Here is a 23821-nt window from a genome sequence, read left to right as displayed (position 1 = left end):
GAACCATCTGCAGGTCTCTTACAGAAAATAAGCTGTACCACCAGAAAGTGTTTTGGAAACTATTCCTATAAACACGTTGTTTTGTAAGAAGCCATCTGGTCAGTCAGAGCCATCTGTGTGCAAGTGCATCTGGGTAGGAGAGCTCAGGGATCCATAGCCCTCAGTTACCAATCATGAGCTTCAAAACAAAGCCTTGGTGGAGACTCCTTTTAATGATGTGTTATTCCACTGTGTACAGTGAGAGCTGCAATGTTCCGAAACCGAGTCTGCCTTTTGGAGTGGCAGAGTACCGGAAAAGCCCATGACATTTCCACAAAGAGAACTTTTCCAAGTTACATTCTCCATACATCTGAAGGCAGGTTTCAGGCAGGTAGTGTAGTGTGAGGGCTTTGAGCAGATGAGGTTGTGTACTGTCTTTATTGACAGGTTCTCACAGCACAGATCACCTGTGGTGCTTTTTTTATTTTATTCTTAAGTTAGACTTTGAAATGTACAACTAAAGAGGGAAGTCTTTATTTAAATACCTGTTCCTAGAATGAATAGTAACTGATTAATGGAACTGAAAAATCCCATATAATCTCTTATTTATAATATATCTCTCTTGCATTTATCATACATTTGGAAGCTACACACTGTGCAACTCTGGCACTTCATGAGGTTTTTGAAGCCATACTGTTCTACCACAGGGTGAGGTTACTTCTCCTCCTGTCTTTGTTTGATATGTTGGAAGGAACTTAAGGGCTTCTCACTGACTCTAACCAGTCTGCATGGCAAGATATATCACTGAAAACTACATTAGCCTGGCCTGGGTGACATGACCTGGACAAAACTCAGTTTGAGTTCAAATGAGTCAAGTTCAAATTGAGTTGAGAAGTTCAAATCTCTACTTAGAAAAATGTTATATAGGGTCATGAAACTGGTAGACACAGTTTATAAGAGAGAACTTCAGGTACAGACAAGAATTGCTTACATTCAGAGTGTATGTTCAAGTGAAAGTCTTTGACTTACCATTTTCAGCTTGAATTATACTATAACGGAAGCTTGATTGAGATATTTGGCAACAATGCAGATCATCTGGAAAATCACACTTTCTCAAGAATTTCTAGTGTGTGGAAGATGGAAGAACTCACAGACCAGTAAGTGTGTATTTATTTGCTGTATGAAGGCAGCACTCTAATGAGAGCATGACTTAGTGGATTTATACCCAAGGGGCTGAATAACATGACCTGATGGGTTAGCCGCATCTCCTTTCAGTCAGGGCAACCTGTGTTCTCTCTTCAGCTCCTATCAAAATGGTATTTTTCCAGTGTACCTGATAGAGACAAGCAACAAATGATTCCTGTATGTCACTGTGCTTCCATTTCCTACTGCTCAGAGTCACGATGGGTCACAGCCAGCACCAGCCCAACACTGTTTGTGTGCTGTAGCCCATCCATCAGGCTTGGTGCAGAAGTAATCACTCCAGGTTAAGAAGAGGACTTTTTTCATATTGGGTGCTTCTCTCTGACATTTGCAAGTATTTTTTGGCACAGGATAGCATTTGCAATTTAGCATAGTGTATTAATGTAATCCATTGTCAGAAATACCACAAACTAAGCTCTCAAACATGGGCTAGCTACAGATCTCCCGAAATGTCAATGTTTCCCTTTAATTGCCCTTGAGGAATCTTTTGTGGAAAGAAAAAAAAAATAAGGGGGAGAGAGGGAGAGAAGGAATTAGGATTGAAAACACTGTTGTTTAAATCAGAACATTTGTGTGTAAACATGCTTTTGTCTGTGAATTTTACAGCATTACAAGAACAGCAGGTTTGTTTGTTTGATTTTTTTCTAATGAGTCAAAGAATGGTTTGGGTTGGAAAGGACCTCAAGATCATCCAGTTCCAACCCCCTGCCATGGGAAGGGACACCTCACACTAGAACATGTCACCCAAGGCTCTGTTCTACCTGGCATTGAACACTGCCAGGGATGGGGCATTTACCACTTCTTGGAGCAGTCTGTTCCAGTGCCTCACCACCCTCACAGTAAAGAACTTCTTCCTTATAGCTAAACTGAGCTTCCATTATCTCAGTTTGAACCCATTACCTCTTTTCCTATCGCTACAGTCCCTAATGAATAGTCCCTCTCCAGCATCCCTGTAGGCCACCTTCAGATACTGGAAGGCTGCTATGAGATCTCCACGTGACTTGAAAATTCTTCTCTTCATGTAATTGTTAGATTTTGAGTGTTGCAAGAAAAGACCTATTCTGTAGTACTTATTTCACTAGAAATAAAACCAAAGGTAAAGTCTAACTACTTTTCCACAGTGGAAAAGGTTTTGAGGAGTGAAGGAGTCTTTGCTGAGAAATAGATATGTAAGCTTAATTTTTTCTCTTAGCATATACACCAGTGAGGAATAGTCATGAAGATGTGGTTTAGAAAAATCTGTTTATGCATCTTATATTGCAGTCTTCCAGTGCTTATTCATGCTTCTTCTTGTGCAGCACTGACAGTAACAGATAAATGGATTCATCCATTCAAATACATGAAGCAAATAATCTTCATAAGGGAGGTATCTCTGTAGTTGTGCATGTGCTTGTCTTTAATCCACACCATAACAAGTTTGTTTATGCCTCAGCGCATGGTTTTTCAAAAGGAGGTGGGTTTTTTCCTCATTTGAAGTTGTATTAAAACATATTTCAGCAGCCATCAGTTTCTCGTGTGAAAGCAGCATGAATTAGCTGCAGGCCATCACTGAAATTCAAAACATCCTCCAGAAGCTTTGTTTCTTGGTTTTGTTGATCTGCCAGCTATAAACATAGTCCACTTAATTCTGTTGTATTTCAGCTGCTATTTTTATGGTGTATTTTTAATGCATTTGGCACTTCTGTGGTGATAGAAGAATCCATGAAGAGTTAGCTGAAGGATGCTAGAATAAGTTGGTGTAATTATAGGCACTCATCTATTAATAACAAAAATTAATGGTTGCATGCATACTTCTCTGCAAGAAAGTTGTTGTTGCTAGTTTTTAAGGAATATTCTTTAGACTGCTTCTGAGATCACCAATACCTTCTCTGTAGGTACAAATTAGGCCAAATATCAGGTCAGAAATGCAAAATTACCTAGACTGTTGAGGTTTGTGCAGGTGTAACAGAGGCAGCCTCGTCACACAGTTCTGGTTCACTTGCAGCATGCAGAGATTGCACAGGTATCCTTTCTACATTTGGTCCACTTGCTGTTTCAGCATGTCCCTAACCCAGGGACTGGAGTACTTCGCAGATTTACATGGGTCTAAGTATAACATCGGGTTATTCTTGGCTATGATGCTGTAGTCAGAACAGCTTGCAGATTTCCTAATGCAGATCTGCTTTATAGTGAAACAGGCTTCTTCAGTTTACTCTTGCTAAAATAACCCAATTTTAGACAGAAATTACAGGAAGGATTTGTACTGGGTTGGTTGATGTCACTGTCTCCAAGAGCAAACCAGGGTAATTTTTCTTCAAATCTTCACCTACTAATTACACAGTCCCCAGGGTTTGATTACACCAACAGCAGTAGGAAGGTTTAGTTTTAGGTGAAGATTTAAAAAGTGTAAGACAATTACACTTTAGAGTTTAGTAAAATGCATGATACGTAGTAATCAGGACCACTAATGAATGTGTCTGCAGGGGTTGCTGTTCACTGTACAGAGTGTTAGAAATCTGTGCTTTGTAAACCAGTTTGCATAAAATTGCTTAATTTTGCAACTGCAAAATGGGCCGAAGAACCTGTTTCTTACTATTCCATGTCTGGTATAACTCTGAAGTTTCTGAAATTTTATTCTGGCTTTTAAGAGTTCATAAGCCAATTCTTTATAGGAGATTTAATTTATTAGTCTTAATACAGTTTCTGGGTAAATAAATATACTGAACAACTCTGAACATCTCTCTCCTTTAAAAGTCTTTCAGTGGAAGACTACTGCATATTAAAAGAGAGAAATCCCAAAGCACTAGGTATTGACAGTAGCTAGGTATGACCAAAGGGGAATAAAATGGGGCTGGTTTGCATTGTCAGGCAGACTGAATATTTTATCATATTTGTACTGATAGTGCTGCAGCTGAGTCAAATGCATCTTAATCCTGAAGGCTCTGATAAAATCCAGTGCTGCCTTATAAGCACAGGGCAGCTGTATGTGTAAGATTAAAAATGATTCATGTCTAACTGCAGAGCTGTTGATACTGCAGTCGAGTGAATATCACCTGTGCACTTTGTAGGGCATAAATAGTCTTCTTATTGCATCAGGGCAGCCGTTTGCTTTTCAGGTGGGTGCAGTTGTATTCAAGGAGGAGCATGCTGTATATGGGGTCTTCTGAGACTTTTCTCCTGTTGCTTGAAAGAAGAACTACCCTAACAAAGATAAAATTTGCATCATCATACTGCCTTCTGGTGCAGTATCCATTCATATGTAGGATTGACTTCTCCATAAAGATGCTTCACCAATCTGTTTCTAAACCAGGGAAAGTGATACCTCAGCAGCTTTTTCAGTTTCCATTTAGCTCAACATTTATTCAGAGCCATAAAGTGTCCTGTATCAAGGGTGTTTAGGCTTTTAACACCAAAGACTTCATGTGGCCGAAAGCTACAGAACACAGAGACAAGGAGAGGAGGAACATCCTGGGGAGTTCATAGGTAAAAGATGAAAAGTGTGCTACAGAAGCAAATACTTTGGGTAGCAACAGGCTTCTCTATGTAGCTGAGAGCTGAGAATATTCATCAGCTCCTGAACTGCTACTTCCCAGTTGCCAGACATGAGCTCCAGTGCTGGAGTTGCACTTAAATGCCTGCCAGGAATATGAGAGTCCAGCGGGTCACTGTTGTTCTGAATTGATTTTTCTTGCATACACTGGCAAGGAGCAAGCTTATGGTAAATTTAACTTATTTTTATTCCAGATTCAGTGGCAAAGTTACATTTGCATTAAAGAAGGGAATAAGGTGATGTGCTTTTTAAAGATTCTGAATCTGATGACACCTGGAGAACTGACCCCAAAATTTCAGGAGATCATGGCCAGCAGCGTGCTGTGCACTTCACTGGAGTAGAGAGAGCAAATTTTGCTTCCTGTTAGCCTAATTTGAAGCTGGAATTCAAAAAAGCAATGAGCCTTTATTTGTCAGTGCCGTTTTCTTTCTGACAGAGAAAAGAATCGAAACCTGACTCGAAAGGAAATGTGATTTCGGTTGCTTATTACTGTGGTCGTCTTTTTGCTGTCAAGCCTGGTGCTAGTTTAGTGTCTGTCTAATCCATCAAGAGCACTGCAACCCCGGGCTGGCCCCCAGCGTCATTTACTGGGCAGTGTCATACCTGCTTTGATTAGATTCTCTTTCTGTGTTGGATTAAATGTAAACATTACTCTTTGTCTTCATTACCGAGAACAAAGTCGGCATTTCCCGTGTTATTCTGTGGACAGTACTCAATTCTGCACTTTATTTACACATTTTCCCATCTTGATTACTTTTGTTTATTTAGAGAGTACAGGGTTCATTCACTGTGCCAAGTCTCAACTATCTCTCTGTGGTTCTGTTTCCAGGGGCAGGTGAAGTATTTTCTATGTGTTATCCAGCTCAGTGTGCGTATTTATATCCTTATTTATTTATTTATTTTAGCTTAGGGAAAAGAAAAAATAATAGGCTAAAATGAAGAACGATCTAAGAGCTCCCAAAGGTTAAAATTAAGACCTGTTTTTTTGAGTGTTTAGCTCCTGGATCACTATTAGTATCAAGCTGATGGAGTGAAGTAAGGTGTCCTTAGTATTTAAGACTAGGAACAAACCCCCAGAAGAGTGATTGCTATAAGGCACTGTTCTTTACTGTTACTACTGACATTTTTTCCAGAAGAGGGTTGTGATTCTCTAGGATTCTGTGGGCAGTGTTTGTTTGTTAATTTTTCTCCTTCATAGTTATTACTGTTAACATGACATCCATTTCAATCTAGACCTGTCCCTGGGAATGGTCAGGGCAGCTCTTTTCAGCCTTCTTGCCTGTGTTAATATCATGCTGTAATCTTCATGAGAAATGAAGATGCTTGAGAGAAGCAGCTGATACTTCTTAACTTGATGGAGCAATTAAAACTCAAGCACTTGCTTGGAAGATCAAAACATGTTTTGATCACAACTTTTCTTTATCATTCCATTTGCTTTAATGGTAGTTTTAAAAGAGGGGTTTGTTCATAAAAATAAAATAATAATGGCAGTTGTTTGTGCAGGTTGTTTTTATGCTGGTCAGTTTGCTTGCAAAACTCAGCAAGTTGAATTATTCCCATGAAGACTACTGAAACTATATTGAAAAGTGTAGCTGCTAGTGCTTGTTGGCAGATACTCTTGCCTGGCTGAATGTGGAGCAAAGTTGAGGGAAAGAGCATGGAGGGGACAGAGACACCAGGAAAAAGCAGCAGCAGTTCTGCACTAATGCACCAGCAGCTGTTTGCTGCTGGTGTGAATGGGAATGGGGGACTGGTAACTGCACTGTGTTACTCCCAGAGCTGAGTTATCCAGGCTCCAAGTCAGACATGGTGAAGGAAGGCAGGAATACACACTGAGTTTGCAACTGACATTAGTCAAAGGGACTTCACCTGGAGTACCGTGTCCAGCTCTGGAGTCCACACTACAGGAACAATATGGACCTGTTGGAGAGGATCTAGAGAAGGGCCACAGATATAATCAGAGGGATGGAGCATCTTCTATGAGGAAAGGCTGAGAGAGTTACAGTTGTTCAGCCTGGAGAAGAGAAGGCCCTTGGGAGACCTTACTGTGGCTTTTCAGTACTTAAAAGGGGCCTATAAGAAAGATGGGGAGAGACTTTTTAGCAGGGCCTTTTGTGACAGGATGAGAGGTGATGGTTTTAAACTAAAAGAGGGAGGTTTGGGCTGGATGTGAGGAAGAAATTCTTTACAATGAAGGTTGTAAAATCCTGGCACAAGTTGCCCAGAGAGGTTGTGGATGCCCCATCCCTGGAGACATTCAAGGCCAGGCTAGATGTGGTTATGGGTAACCTGATGTAGTTGAAGATGTCCCTGCTCAGTGCAGGGGGGTTAAATGAGATGAGCTTCCAAGTTCTCTTCCAACCCAAACTCTTCTGTGATTCTGTGAGTGTATTGGCGAGCTCAGTGTCTGCTGAAGGATAGGGATGAACAGGTAGAAATGCTTTCAGGTTTCAGACTTTTTCTTCTCTGTGCTATTGGTAAAGTTAGGCAAATTAGAGAAGATGGCAAACCTTTCTTTCCCCCCACCCGCCACTTGGCCCAAAAGGTGGTCGACTTCACATTTTTCTGCTCTGTAAAGCAGAGGGCAGGTAGCTCACAAGTGTTGATATATATCAACTCCTTTTACTGGCTTCTCACACACTGGTGTCTTGAGACCACACGTCCTGCAGGCTTCCTGTTGTTACTTCCAATGCCAATCATATTGATTATGACCTGCTTAAAAGCTGATTTGGTAACTTGTCTCCATTCCATGTCATTTTTGCATGCAGGCAGTTTGTGCAAATGGAGGAGGAATTGCGTGGCTAGTCACTGCAATGCACTGCTGTCTCAGCACATCAAAATTGCTACTTGTCAAACAAAAGTTTTACTCCTTTTATTTTCACATGTATGATACATTGTGAATCCTGATGCATGACTTCATTTTTAGATACCTCAATACTTTCAAGAAAAATGTATCCTACATCTGTCTGTGCTTCCCTTAAAGATGATCATTATGGTACTAGCAGGAAAAAATATATCCAGGTGTTCACTGAACACTGTTCTTATGAAATCAGATCATGCAATTTTGTTATTATATGCATAACCTTGGAACATGATCTGCTTCTAAAGCATTGGTTCATTAAATTACCTGTCACAGGAAAGTGGTAGGTTATGCTGCTTGCACAGAGCCAGCTAACCCCAACAGAACAAAATATTGGTGCTTTTATGGATGTGGTAGCCCAAGTTCCTGCCTTTCAGATAATCAGTGAAATACACAAACCAATTATAGCAATTATAACTAAATCGTATTCTGATGAACTTTCTCTTGCATGTGTGTTCAGTGGTTTCTGGCTTTCTAGTGAGTTGTGAAGAGATCATTTGTGTGAATAACGTATTTATGCATTATGTTATTCTGGCAGGGGCAGCACAAGAAGCAGAAAGGAAACATTCCCAAATGCAGATGTTAGTATGTATTAGAAAGCCAAGAAACAAGACTTTAGGTATTTCTCGGATGTAAATTCAGGAAAGGTCATTTTACAGAGTTCTGAGCATTTTCTGAATGAGACTGTATTTAATCCAAAATCAGTTGTAGGTGTTATTCATTGGATAGTGTCTAGCTAATGGATACAAAACATTTGCTGTACTGTAACCATCCAACTTCACAGTAAAGTTAGTAGAAGCAAACAAAGATCCGATCATTAGGTACAGTGTTACCGTTTACAGAAATATTCAAATATCAGTGCAGATGATGCTTATGAAGAAAATTTTCATACTGGTATGGAAACTGATTTGTAGCATGAGAACATTCAAGTTAGGATCGTTCAAATGACAACAACTGGAAGCACAATTCTGTGTTTGTAATTATTTCACAGCTGGAAGAGACTGAATACGTCACTGAATACTGTGTTGTGCTGCACAGATATATATGTGGAAGTAGAAGGAGTTGTGTATTAATTGAATAGAATATTAGAATTAATGCTTTCCATCTCTTGATCAATTCAGATCTAATAATGATAGGAAATTATTTGGTTTTTAACCTGACAACTTTAATAGCATCTTCAGGATTTTCAGTGTCAGAGTGGGCTGTAGAGGGATTATCTTACCCATATCTTTCTGTTTCTTCTGCTACTAGGTAACTATTTAAACATCCCAACTCAGTCATATGAATTAATAGATGGAGATCGCTGTTTCTCATTAATAATTATATTTCATTTCTACAAAGTTGGGAGTGCTGGCAGAACTGTGGCTCCAATTATTTTTACACTTCAGCAGCTAGAAACAAGGATTTCAGCTAGATCACTGCAAAGCAGGAGTTACTAGGGTATATAAAAAGATCTGATGAAATCAGAGTCGTAGTTAATAATGCCACTAAACAGGTATTTTAACTGATTTTAATTGGCAGAACAAGGTGTTGGGAGTTGCTGTATTGGCAAGTCAGAATTAGTTCTCGTGTCTAAGAAGAATCTCTTAGTATAAGCATTGTTTTGAGGGGGCTGCCTGCCTTAATCCAGTTTACCACATTAAATATTGGGGTCATGTCCAAAAATTCCTATTAATAATGCAAGAAACTGGTGAACCCAAATTTATCTGCCAGCTAATGCCTTCATGAGGTATGTTTAATACAACTGAAGCAAAACTAGAATCAGGAATGCCTCCAGAGATGCATTTGCATGTGAGATATATATGTGTATTAAAAAATACCTTATTCTGAGCTTTGCCACCCTCCCAGGATGTGCTTGTTACTTCTGGTCTCTGATCTCTGGCTGTTACAAAAGTATCTCCAATTGCAGACATGTTATATTTTTATGAGAAATTCCTCTCTAATTTTCCTGAAGACAGTGAGATGGGAAATAAATTTCTTAATTTAAATGTTTGCAGTATCAGCTGAGAGAATACTGCGGTTTCATATGCTAAATGCATAAAGAAAAAGACAAATGCAGTTTACATTTTGATAACACAGAAAGCAATAAATGAAAGGTATGAAGCTGATTTAAAAGAGCAGTTACTTTAAGCTATTTTCTATAGATGTACTTCAGCCAGAACTTGGCACCAAAACAAAATCAATGAAGCTGAATTGATATCCAGACAAACACTGGACAGATCAATCAGGAATGCTTAAAAGCTAAACAATGATCTGGAAGGAAGAAGAAATTGATTGCATCAGTAGGCCACTTTTTAATTCAGAATGGGACAAGATGAGAATGTAGAAAAGAACTTGAGCCTTTAATAGTTGAACATTCCACTGCTGAACATGGTAATGCCTAGCAAGTGTCTGGCTGCCTGCCAGGCTCAGCCAGGAAAACTAAACCCTGAGAAGACTTCAAGTGGCTATGAAGGTAAAAGAAATAAGAATGTTACATTAAAACTGAGCAGGTGAAACTCAGAGGTGTAGAAGAGGAAGTGAGGGATTACCACAGGGATTTGCCGTAGCTATCCTGGAGGAGTTGATCTACAGTAGCTACTCCCTGGTTTAGATTTACATATTTTAAATTTGTATTTTAATCTAAATAAAACTACCAGCTGTAGATGAACCCTATCTCAACCTCCCCAAAAAGTGGCCCAAAGACTGTTGCTGCTGAATGAGACAAATGAGAGGATTTGCAAACACTGCACGTAGGTGTGCTTGTTCCTTCTTTCTCAAACCCAAACACACATCAGCAAAAATAGATTCAGAAGAAGTGTCTCAATTTCATCTTCATGTGCATTTGCCAGAAATTGTGGCAGGATCATTTTAAGGTCTTCATTAGCTCTGCCCAATAGTTCATGGAATATGTGACCTGTTGAACAGACTAGAGGTTTAAAAAGGTGTCGTGAAGTATTATTTGACCTCAAAGCCAGAACCAAATTATTAATTATCGTAACAGGAGGTAGAAGAGATGGGCAATTAATCTTTTCCTCCTGCTTGATTATCGTACATTTTGGTGGATCATTTCTTTCCCAAATTTAATAGTTAAACCTCCTGGCTATTATTTGAAAGTCAGTATTTTAATTGTAGAGTAAAAAGCTAGAGCTGAAACAGACAAGTGAGGTGGCAAGTTTCCTTATCAGTTTTTGAAGGAGGGAAGATGGGAAGGGGCTTAAGAGATACACTTTTATAAATGTATGATTTCTTTTTAATACTCCAGCCCTTTTTCTCCATGCATCATCTGTTTCCATGGAAGTTGGTCAATTCAATTTCAGCTCCAGTTTCCTTTCTCATGCTGAATGCATGAAGATCTAATTCCTCACCTCTAAGAAATTCTTTACTGTTAGGGTGGTGAGGCACTGGCACAGGTTGCTCAGGGAAGTTTTGAATGCTCCATTCCTGGCAGTGTTCAAGGCCAGGTTGGATGAAATGGTTTAGTGTGAGGTGTCCCTGCCCATGGCAAGGGGGTTGGAACTAGATGATCTTAAGGTCCTTTCCAACCCTAACTATTCTATGATTCTATGATTCATCTCAGAATTTGGATTGCCCTTATGAAAATTAGCTGAGGCATTTAAGACAAATTATCTCTGATTTCGTTATTAGATATAATCTCATTCTTCAGTAGCATCATTTAAATTAGCAGAGTTACTTCTAGTTTTTGGCCTTCATTCACAGGCACTGGTGTTCATGTAATTATCCTAAGATGATCTTGTTACCTCAGCCATGCTTATCTGATATTAATTCATATCTGTTCATTTTCGGGGAATTCATTTTGCACCTTTGGTAATTTTTTCTTTGGGCATTTTTCCTACGGGAGGGTAAAGTGGCTTCCCAGTGGGTGACACTAGTGTCATGTTGAGGACATGCCAGCAGGAGGAGCTTGTGTATTAAAATGTACTTTCAATAGGAATAATAACACTGCTTGCTTCTGCAATGTGCATGTGTAAAGGAGTTGCCTGTCTGCCTGATAAAGCTAAAGTACTATCAGCAGTGGTATCATCATGATGGTAAATTAACCTATTTTAGATTGAGAAAAGCCTAGTGAGGTGAAAATTTAATTTGATTCCATTGAATACTTGATATTTAGATGCTTTTAAGTTTATGTGTTCTGAAAAATGCATGTTTTAACACAGAATCAAGCTTCTGAAGGCAGCATCTTATGCTCTATTAGAATATCAACACTGCATTACTGCAATTTTATAAATAGTATAAAAATAATGACTAATAATATTCATGTTACTAAAAAAATCCATGCTAATGAGCACAGCTGAAATTGGATTCACATGATCAGAATTCTCTACAGCAACTTAGCCAGCTTTGCTGAGTTTCCAGATAAAAATCATAAGGCCAGGGTTGGAAGTTCAGTTATCCTGCGCTATCAAGTATTAACAACACACACTAAATACAGTTTTAGTTTTTTCTTTTAGTGACAAGAAAAATAATGAATTAAAGATCTAACTTGTTCATCTTGACATTGAAGAAGAGAAGGATGTATACCACAGGTATTTGATGCAGTTTTCATGTGAAGGACTTCCTAGTTACCCAGAAAGACTAAATACTATAATAGGAATGCAGTGAATTTTAATTTAGAAAAATCTTTTTTTCTTTTAACTAAGTTTATTTTAGAGTGTTGTGCTCACGAATTTAGACCATTAAAAACACAGAGTTTTGTTTTCTGTTAATGTTTAGCATCTGAACTGGACACAATTTTTCTATACTGTTTTTCTGTTACTGTTTGTGACTAACAGCCAGTCTGTGCAGTGCACTTAAAGAGCTCATGACTACCAGTGGTACAGCTGCCTTACCTTGCAGAAGGGCTCTGTTTCCTGCAGGTGAATTTTCCCCTTGGTCTCAGGACTTGTTAAATGCATCTGCTTTGCTAAGGTCTCTCCCATGTGGCTGTTCGGATTGCCCAAGTGGAACCTGAGTGTGTCTATGGCCTTAGCAGGGCTGTCTGATCCATGAAGAAGGTCACTCTGCAGAAAGAAGGGAACTACACAGAGTAAATTCAGTGGTTGTTTTAAAATGTATCTGTATTTGTTTAACATGGCAAGAACAGCAGATGAGCAGTTCCTCCCCTGTGGATTTGTTAATGCACTCTGAAGGTATTTCAAGAGTTGGGGTGGGGGGTTTGCATATAAAAATAAGCTTGGCTCTGTATGCTGTGTAATCGTGTTACCCAGCTCTGTTGCAAAATATAAAATCCAGTTTTATTTGTTGATCTATATGTAAGCAGTATAATTTAAAACCACGTGGAGTCCTCTACAAGAATGGTAAAAGTACAATGCTATCCCTTTATACTGTAGTTGTCCGAGGAGTCTATAGCCTCTGAATATCACCTAGGTAAGCTGGAATTTTCTGTTACTGCTTGTTTTTGATCTTAATGTACTTCTTCTTGGAGTCTTTTCCAAAGGCTCATTCATGTCAGGCTACAGTGTGTTGTGGGTCAGAAGAGATGGAAGAATTCCCAACAGGGATGTATTACTAATGTACCTCATCATGTTATGATACATCCATCCATAATTGGGAGAATTGTGAAGTAGAGCATCATCCAAGCTCTTGTCTTTTTCGCTTGTACTTTATCACTTCAAAATGCTTTTCCCACCATTTCTGAACTGTAACTCATAGAGATATGCTTTTATCCTGTAATTTGCAATCTTTCATAAAGTATTGGAAGTTCGACTAGTTCTCATTTTTGAAAGAGCCCTTTCTGTAATTCACACTTGAATTACCAGTAGAAAGAATGCAGTTCTGTGTAGTTGAAGATATGTGCTGTACTTTGCAGTCATCTGCCAGGCTCTCACAACATCTGCTTTTTACATGTTTGGAATAACTACTGAATAATTTACATTTAACATAAACTAGCTATTTCTGTCTTTTTTTCTTGTCTTCCTAGTGATATTCCACCTTCTGGAGAATTGGGGAGCAAAACCAATCGCTCGAGAGTGACTACGCGCTTCCCCAAACTGTCTCGCAGCCACCAAAGAGAGCCACGAAGCCTGGAGCCACAGAGTGGTGATCTTTGACCCTTCCTTGTAACTGAATACTGACAGCATGTATTTAAAGTTGTCCTGTGATTCCTTCTTTGTCTGTATTTATAATTTAAGGTCTTGAAGAGACTACAGCTGCATCAACTTAAATCCTGAAAAGAGACATTCATTACTAAGGGTCATATCCTGATTAACTACTTTGGAAGGCAGGAATTGCTTTCTCAAAAGAATATGAGGGCTCTTCATGAGAACTCAGCAAACTGAGAGGCATTTTCTTTGTTTTGTAAAGCCGCGTTGCACATATTCCCTTTTGTTCTTCTGAAGTTCTGCTGTTCCTATGAATTCCTTGTTTTTATTGTGTTGTCTTCCTTTCTACATGTATGTTTTTCTGTTTCAGAGAGACATGAGTATCATGTCAAGAGAATTTTTTTTCCTTAGAAAGTTATGCTTATCACTACTTAATATGTCAGAAGGATGTGCATAAAAGAACCTCGCTAATTTATTATCTTTTGTAAATAGAAAGACTGGTGGTTTTTTTTATTGTAAATCTCTGACACACAGAAAGGTTTTTAGAAAACTTGACAAAGTAGATGACAAAGGAAAAACATTACAGGTGGGAAAATAGCTTTTGTACATTTGTAGTTAGATAACCTCAATAGCTTTCATTTATGGGAAGTAATTCTTTAAAATCACAGAATGTAATAATTTTCTAATGAAATTTCAGTCTTGCTGTAAGGCTGGGTGCAATATTACTGATTTCTACAAACCACCACATGGATACACAAAATCAGCGTGGTATAAAACAGTGTTTTAAAGTCTTGGGATCTATGTTGTTATTAATTTGTTGCAGATGTTACTGAACACTCCCATCATTTACGCAGCAGTGTGGAATTCTTACTCTGATTTTGTAAAGCCCTTCTCATGGTGATACTTAAAAATTGCCTGTAATGAAAGTGCCTATTACCCATCACCTCTTATTGAAAAGTAATTTGTAATGGTACTACTGTGAGTAAGTGAAAAAATTAACAAGAATTGTTACAAGTGATGGAAGTCCTGACATGGATTAACTGGAATCCAGTTCAGTATCCATTAGCTGCACTGCCGTAGGCAGTTAATTATATGTTAGCTATCTTCTTCTCTTCATTAAGTTTAAGCAGTGTACATTCACATTTTCTATTAATTGTATTCTGGTTTTCCCTTGCATAAGAATATCTTTCTTAGGAGTTTTTTTGGATAATGTTACTGAAATTGATGTATCGTCATTTTATTATCCATTCATTACACTAAATTCTTATGTCAGTAGATACTGAAATCTAACATTACGCTGCAGAGAAAAAAAAGCTGATGATTACTAACAGATTGTTTGCCTCAGTTCTTTACTAAAGTTCTAGCAAACTGGAACTTCTGTTCTACAAACCTGTAACAACTGGGTGTTATTTAGTCAAGTAAGTGGCCCAGTCTTTTTCAGTGGCACTTCTTGAGTGAGGAGGGGTTCATAACACACAGTGAGTGGCATCAGTGGTGCTGGAGTATGAACCCTAAGTGCTGGATTCCTGTGACTGCATATATAGCTTATAGATTGCACTGAATAGCAGACTGTGGCAAAGAGGAGTGGAATTCACTCTTCAGGTCAGAAATTTCAGTAGGTGGAATACCACTAAGAATCCTGTCATCGAAATGAAATTATATTTTTCAGGCAGTAAGAGATCACATTTACAAAATAAAGAGGTAGATAAATAGGAAATCCAACAAGCCAGCCTGGGAGCCAGCTGGTTTGTTTTCATTAAAAGATGAGTTACTGTTGGTGTTCTGTGTGAACTACAGCAGGACATTTATTTCAGAAGAAAGGAGAGGGAGTAGCTGGACAGCTAATGCTCCTCTGGACTCTTCAGTTGGATACACTGCTGATAGTTTATTTTGGTTTTGTTGGAAGGAAAAGTAGCTCTAATGATGGTCCCATTTTGAAACGATTCTAAATTGATTTTTCAGAAAGTAGACACTCGGTTAGTAAAAATCTGACACACAACTATTAACACTGAATTGCAAGTAAATCTGAAAGAAAAGTGTATGGAAACATTTGTGGTGTATCTGCCAGGTGAAACTGTATTAATTTGCAGGAAATAAGTCACAAATTCAAATACCCCTTATTCAGAAAGCTACAATGGTAGGGAATCATTTAGCACACACAAATTTTAAATTGGTTTTTTAGTTGTTCAGAAGGTTTTTTGTGTGTGTGTCTACATTTGGCTCTTCAAATTATTTCATTCCTGATTAACTTGCTTCTCATAGTTCTTAGTGTATGTATGTAGATTACATAAAAAATATTCAACTTGTTTACTGTGTACAAATCTTTCTTTGTTAACTTTAGTGGAATTGTGTATCAGCTCCTAAAAGCAGCCTTCGCTTTATGTTACAAGATACCATAATGAGTGCATCACTAAGCCTTTTACAAGCTCATCCATGGTTTCTCTAAATCTCAGAAAATAATTAAATGGGAGTCTTTCTTCACAAGATAGCTTTTCCACTTGATATTTTGAAGCTCAATAAGGTACTTGCATGACTGTAAGGAGATACTCAGTGATATGAATGCCCAAAATTTTTGCATTATTTAGCATCTCAGAGCCCTGCCTTTGAGAGCAACTGTACTTACCTGTCACAAATACCACTGCTGTTTGTTTACCAGAATCAGCCAAGACTGTTGAAGAAGGTTGCCCCTTGACTTGAAAAACCAAATTAGTTAAATTATTCTTACAGAATACTGGTAAATGAAACAGAGATTCCATCCATTAAATTCTTTTACTAGTTATCTAGTTCCATGCCTGTAGTTACAATTTTTGTATAAATCTGATTTCCTTTGGTACTGAATGACAGCTCTTAAACCCTTGTCTGTGGTCAGAGGCCAGTGCATCGTGAGTTGGTAGGTTCAACCAGTTCTTGTTGGCACCTCTGACCAGCCTGTGGTCATCACAGACCAGAGGGCTGTGGACAGGAGAGTCCCTGGCATTGATCCTGTAAGCCTCGAGCTGTAACAGCAAAAAGGAATTAGTAATATCATTTCTATTTCATTCCTCATTCCTGTTTTCATCTTTAGGCGTATGAGGTCTCTGGGGCTGCTCATCTGGAACCTTAGTGACTATTCAAAATAAATTGTAAAACTAAGTGGCACTACTTTTATTTTAATGCCATTCTTCAATTGCATACAAAATGAACAGTTTCCTAGAAACACATGGCAGGCAAGACTCACATCTCTTGCAGATGTGATTGTTTATCAGTATTCATTATGTATTGGGTATGGAGTTTCAGAATCTCATTTATTTAGAGATTCCATCATTCATTGTAGAAAATGGATTGTATCAACTTGGCTTCTGCATTAAATCAAGTTTCTCAATAACAACAGTAAAATTCCAAGGTTTCTATGAGGCAGGATATTGACACAGATATAAAGGCTTAAATTGATACAGCCATTTAGTCGCATACTCTTAGGAAGATTAATAACTTCAAAGGCAGACTTTTTAATGGAATATATTGTTGATGTGATAGTTGTAATCAAATTATAGTATCTTACAGAACCTTCTGCAAGTATAAACCATCATGATTGAATTAATACAAGTATTTAGAGAAAGGGCATGGTGGTATGAAAGATTACTGGCTCAAAAGCATGACCTGCTGCTAAGGTAATGTTTTATTGTATAGAACAGTATCTGGTAGCTGTCAAATTAATAAGAACCTACTAAAAAATGGGGATGACTGACTCAGAGCAGCAAGCTAATAATAAATTAAGACTTGGTGAACCCCAAATGAACTAATGATACTGTCTGTCACACATATAAATGGTGTAAAAACGTGGTATTTTGTTAACAGAATCACTTATTAGTACTTTCAGATGAGGATGTCATTCTTTTTCCTTCAAAGCACACAGGGATCTCAGTTCTTCTGTAAGTTTCGTGCCATTTTGAAAGGCTCAAATCCCCCACTCCAATGCATGTTTTTATTTAGTATTTTTTAATTCTGAGGACAGAATCTCTACCTGTGGATAGAATATAGGTACCTGCTTGAAGTTACTATGAGAAGCCTGTGGAACAATTGTTTAAAAGAAATAAAAAGACAATTTCACCAGCTTGTGCTCCTATACACCCTTGCAAATCTACCACACTGTGCTTTTATAGCTGGAACTCTCATATGTGTGAAAATAAACATAAGAACACAATTTTCTCTGTGGAAACAATAATACTACTTCTGTGTTGGAGCTTGACTCACTTCTGGAAAAGGTTAAACAACTCTGGAAAGTAAGGAATTTCTCTCTGTCCGTTTCTGTAGGTTAGGATATTTCAGTCAGCACCCTACATCACATGCAATACCAATTTGATGATTATTTAGTCATTTCAGTAGTTTCTTAGCATGAGGTATTAAAAGAATCGCTCTAATATATGAAATATTGAATATGTTTTAAAATACCAGTTAAGCTGGTATGCTGCTTTGCATTTCACGTATTGACTGGAAGATGAAACACTTGTTCTACACAGTGGTCTGACACTGTACATTTCATTTAGTTCTTATTCTGCGTCAACTGTGTTAATGATCCAGTTATCGATAACTTAGATTGTTCATACAGTTTCATTTTTAAAAATAATCAGAGCATACTTCTAATTCATAATAATGGCTTAGGTTTTGGTTAATGATGGCATGAATTCGTACTAGCAAAAAGTACTGAAATGTTTAGAGAGGAATGAGTTTTCCAGATTTACAAATTTCTGCAAATACCTGGACTTAAATAACATTTTTTATTGCATTGGAACAAATGTATTGCACTTCCATGTAAGGGGAATCAGTTTCTTTAACAAGAGTTCAAGAACTATGTCCATGCCATGACAGAAGTTGAACTGTGGTAGTTGGTTTTTTGAGTGGTGTGATAAACAATTAAGAAGCTAAAAGTTATAGAAATGTAAATGTGGTTGAAATTCTTAACTCTGAAAGGCTGCACATTCTTCCTTGCTTAACACTGAGATAAATAACTGTCTTCTATGTGGGACCAAACCTGTTGGCAATTGGAGAACCTGGATTTCCCTTTTGAGTTGGGGAAAAGTTTTTTGTTGTTGTTGCTGTTAAACTCTCGGGAAGATAATATTGATTCTGAAGCATATATACGTACAGTATTCACACAAGTATTAATAAACTGTAATATTATTTTAACTTGCTATGCTAATGTTTACATTATAGAATTTTTAAGAAAATGTGTATATATATAATTTTCTAAATACTTTCTTGTATTTTTTTTAATATCCTGTGGTAATTTTGTTGTAACCTGGTTGAAATATGCTACTTTACCGAAAGAAAATAAACAATAACACCTTTCTTGTTTGAATTTGAGCATCTTACACCTTATTTGTTCTATTTAGCAGGTTTGTAATTGCTTCTGTGATTTATGTTCATTTGTTTCAGTGTTTGTAGAATGGTGTATGTAGGTATGAGACTTTGATTTGTTAAAGTGTTAATATTTCATCATAAAAGTAATAGTATTTACTGAAAGAAATGGTGAACATTTCAGTTTATTAGATAAACCTCTTATTAGATAAACCACTTACACAAAGAAGGAGGGAACAATGCCATACAAGTGCTTGTCTTGCATGTTGCTTACTGCAAAAAAGTCTGCACTGAAGCTGCCTTGTAGTCAGAGAGATCTGTCAGGAATTAAATGACATACATGTAATTGCAGTATAACTGGTATTTAAATACCGAGATCTGCACCTTTTCCGTGTCTGTGATGCTGATTTGCTCTGGAAGTTCCACTCTGCCTCTGATTTTACTGTCATTTTTTAGGAAGCAAGAATTCCGCCACTGTTCTGAAGCCTCTCTGAAGGTCTGCAGGGTGCATGCAAGCTGATACCCTCTTGGAGAGTGGTGACTTTTATGGCCACTGTCTTCAACAGGAAAAACTTACAAGGGTAACTTTACCTTTCTTTTTGTTGCTGCAGCAGAGCGGGGGGGTGCCTGTCCTCTGCTGTTTATGCCCATGTGCAGTGAGACATATTCCATGCTGCAAGCCAGGATCTTTTAGGAAAAGACGCTAAAAAAACCCTTGGATGTTTTTTTTGTTTGGTTTGTTGTTTTTGTTTGTTTGTTTTGGGTTTGTGTTTTTGGGGTTTTTTTTTTTTTTGCAAGGATTGACCTAGCATGCTTTTATTACTTTGTGCTCTTTGGCTTTCTTGCATTCATTTCTGACATACGTACATCTGATTTCCTTTTATTGAGGTAAGATACATTTGGATGTTAAGTCTGACACTTCCATATCCAGTTCATCACTGGATGCTTCCATACCATTTGAAAACAAGCTGCTAGATTTGGATGCTTCATTGTAAAGGAAAATTTTCAGTTGGAGGTGTGGGATACATTTAATCAATTTCCACCAAGCAGACAAAGCTGTAATAAAACAACACACCAGTGTTAGTAGATTCCTCATACTCACAGTATAGGCTGCTGATTAAGTGAATTACAAACTTTCAAGCCAGTACCATTATACAGAGTTCTAATTAGTTGAACTGCTCATGTTAAAAACATTTGTACAGAATCATAGAATCAGAATAGTTAGGATTGGAAAGGACCTCAAGATCATCTAGTTCCAACCCCCCTGCCATGGGCAGGGACACCAACAGAAAGACGCTTGCTGTCAAATTCATAGTGATGTTTAGGTACCCACGTCTTTTCTAAGCTGTGGGAGGTTAGGTGGCTTAATAGGATTTAGCTGGCAGAACTGTTCCTCTAATTTATGTTGGCAATCCATAGGGGTTTGTTGTGTCTAAGCAAATGTGGATGAGACTTTTTAAGCAGTTCTAATACTGCCGCTCGTAGTTACAGAGTATAAGCTTTTCATATCCCAATTATTCAAAATACTCAGCAAAATTATGCTTAAAAAGTTTTAATAATTTCAGGCCATAGGGTTTTTTGTTCGGTTGTTTGTTTTTCATTTCTGTCTGCTTTAGGTATTAGACTACAAATAGCCTCTGGTTATTGCCAGGGACTTGCCTTCACACTGTAGGAAGCCAAAGGTCTCATTGTACCAGATGCACAGCATTTCAGTACTGTGAAACAGGTATCTGTTCTAAATGGGTGTTTCCTGGCCACTTGAGCTTTGTTTCCTTGTCTATCAGCATGTGTCTGAGTCTTTGAAGAGTTGTGGGAGGAGTAAAATCTGATCATCAGGGGAAACGCAACTAGGTTCTAAAGCCTGGGCCAGAGAAAGCTGGAAAGAAAAGGGTTTATGCAATGACCTGTATGTGCATGTGGCTGAACCCCTATTCAGTGGCTGTCTGAATATTGTCCCACTGCCTTGTCCAGATGTTTAGATGCTACTGCTTAATTACTACTTTCAAAATCCCAGGAAGAGCAAGGTCATTTAAAGCAACTAATATTTTTTATATGAATCCAGGCAAAGTTTCAGGTTGCATTTGGGGAGTTGTAATAGCTTGGCATTTCTTCATGGGCCTACAGAGTTTAAAGATTTTCTCTTTTCAGGAAAAGACCTGCACAGGGTTTATTGTCTCTAAGGGCAGTTTCTCAGGAGGTCCTATAACTCCTTAAAGAGCTAGAAGTTGGCTTTCCTAAAACTCAGGGTGGATGCAGTGATCTATACTGCAACAGCAGGCTTTTATGCTGTGGTTTCTAAGTACCATGATGATAACTTTACTTCCAATTCAACAATATCCATGACATTTTCAAGGCCTTTTTTAATTGCCTAGTGGTTTAGAGTTGCTCAGCCAATTGCATATACCTAATCCTATACACTGGATTTGTCACTGCTAAGTAGGTACATCTTCATTTTTAAAGTCATCTTATATCCCTACTCCTATGCAGCTCATAATTGTTTCAGTCACTTAGGCCATTCATTAATTGCACCAGTAGATGTCCTTCCCATAGAGCAAAGGGATGTGTTCTGCCCTGGCTCTGTATCCCACAGAAGACAGTGAGCCTTTTGTGCTTCTTGGTTCTTTTCTAAATGCCAGGCGTGCAACAGTTTATGCTTGTTCATTGTATATGAAGCTTCATGTACTCTTTTTTTGTGCACTTGAACTTTTGCTTTTTACACCTCCTTGTGTTGAGCTTGTGATATATTTGGATTTCTGTTGGATCACAAAGACGTGCTCTCCCCCAGTTTTCTAGAATTTATATGTCTGGCAAATTCATCTTTATGTAGTGCTTCAGTTCTGACTTTAACTGGTTCACTTTTCTAAGAAGAATATTTTTATAATTAATTTTATTACTGGTGCTACAAGTTGTTCAGAAACAGTTGAGGTACATCAAGGGTTTGTTTTACTTGGTGTCGGAGTTCTAAGTCATTAGCTTTGCATGATAGAAACCTCTTTATAATGAGTCAAACAAGCATCTGCCACAGCTGTCAAATACAAGATCTTTTGGAGTTACTGCTATTGCAAGAGAGATTTCACATTCATATTACATAGCTTCACTCTGAAAAATATTTATAGGTTAAGCTAATATAGCAAAAAAAAGGGGTTTATTGGGTTAATACTGGTTTTAAAATACCTAATCATATTTTTTTCCCTTTTTCACACTTGATTCCCTATTTTTTCAAGTGCTAAATCATCCATGAATTAAGTCATTTGCATGTGTCAAGTTCAGTGGCAGTTTCTTCATCTCAATTTCTAGTAGGAAACTATGATAATTAACATTCCCAATTTTATGTGTTACAAGAAAATGAATTTCCAGCAGTGGAGATCCCCAGGTGCTTTCCAGACTGGGAATTCAAGCTTATAAAGAAGTAGGAAATCAAATATCATATAATATAGTTAAGTAACTTCCCAGCTATAAGTTGAAGCAGGTAATACCTCAGAAATTTCTTGTCAGAAATGTGTATCTTGTGATGTATGCAAGCAAGTTATTTCTTAACTGTAAGAATAAATGGCAAATCAGTATGTCCTTTATCTTGTGCTCTTTAAGTTGTTGGAACAGCTTGAAGGATCTTCTTTTCAAATCTGAGCTTTAGATTCACATTAGTACTTTGTAGCATATGAGTTAGCTATTCACTCAGATGTATCTTGAAGCACCTCAAATTCTCAGTAGGCTTTTGTTTAATACAGTGGTGGAACACACAGTTCTTTGTGCATCTGAAGTGATACGTATAGCTTCAAGCAGTTCATAAGATGAGAGGCATTTTTGCAGCAATACTTTAATTCTAACAATATATTAGATATAATTGGCATTTTTGGAAACCAGCTGGTTGATATATTTTAAAGGTGAAAGAAAAAATGTGTGTGAATTGGTGAACAGGATACATCAATACCTCTGGGTAGTTCTACTGTATCAGAAAAGAGAGGGTAATTGGATACTAGAAAAAAAAAACCAAAAAAAAAGCACACATTCTGATGCATCAAGAAGCAACAGGAAGAGGAGTGAGGAATTGTGGGAATACATAAAAAAAATGATCCTAAATTGTACTAATCAAACTGCCACCATATGTTCTATAATGAGGTACAATGAAGTAGGTAATGTGTGTGTTAGCGATTCTGTCAAGCCATAGGACTCTTTGGATATGTCAATAATTAACAGATAATAGCTGTTGTCAACTGTTGTACTCAGTCAGCATGGGCAGGGTTCTCTCCCTTTAATACTCTGCTCTCCCTCAGTGACTGAGAGTTTCTTTGACTTCATTGCTTTATGCAGAGCTCCTGATGAGATATAATTAATGGGAAATCTGGACATGCAGAAAGAGCAGAACAGAGCTAGATTGGCAGTGACTGGTTTCTCACTGAGAGTCTTGGCTTCCCTTTGACTATTTTTCTGTCAGACAGGCTTTTCCTGGCTGCCTCAATGCCCTCCTGTGTGTATATATGGGTTGCACATCCAGTGGATGAGCAGCCTTTTCAGACATGCAGAGTCTGATGATAGCCCATTACCTCTTTTAAAGATGCCAGACAGGTACGGTTTTGTTTTGTAGACTACAGGAACACAAAAACATCTTAAGTCAGACCTTGTGAGTTGACACCTTGGATACAGAGAAACTGTCAAATACAGTGCAGCTTGAGAGCCACCACCAATATAAGGTAAGCTGAAAAAGGGCAATTTAGGATCCTGAAGAAGTTCTTAACAGAATTAACTCCCAAAGCTTCTCTCAGTTGCAGCAGTAGTGGAAGTCTGAAGGAGCTGATCTGTTTATCCCCCTACTTCTGAATTTATCCTGTCCTGGGAATGTCACAAGTTTCCTTCAGACTGGAGGAATATTGCATA

At 37.9% G+C, this 23821-nt stretch overlaps 1 protein-coding gene across 1 annotated transcript in view; it reads left to right on the top strand.

Moving 5' to 3' along the window:
• The window catches only part of SNX29 (sorting nexin 29), a 127604-nt gene extending 108657 nt beyond the window's left edge, over positions 1-18947 (top strand). Inside the window, exon 21 of the mRNA XM_005150769.3 lies at positions 13492-18947. Within this exon, the coding sequence (XP_005150826.2) occupies positions 13492-13621 (130 nt within the window). The 3' untranslated portion in view covers positions 13622-18947. The remainder of the gene's footprint in view (positions 1-13491) is intronic.
• The last annotated feature ends 4874 nt before the right edge of the window (positions 18948-23821 follow it).

The sequence above is a fragment of the Melopsittacus undulatus genome, chromosome 8, assembly GCF_012275295.1.
Source record: "Melopsittacus undulatus isolate bMelUnd1 chromosome 8, bMelUnd1.mat.Z, whole genome shotgun sequence".
Classification (NCBI taxonomy): Eukaryota; Metazoa; Chordata; class Aves; order Psittaciformes; family Psittaculidae; genus Melopsittacus; species Melopsittacus undulatus.
This window is presented reverse-complemented; position numbering and strand designations above follow the sequence as displayed.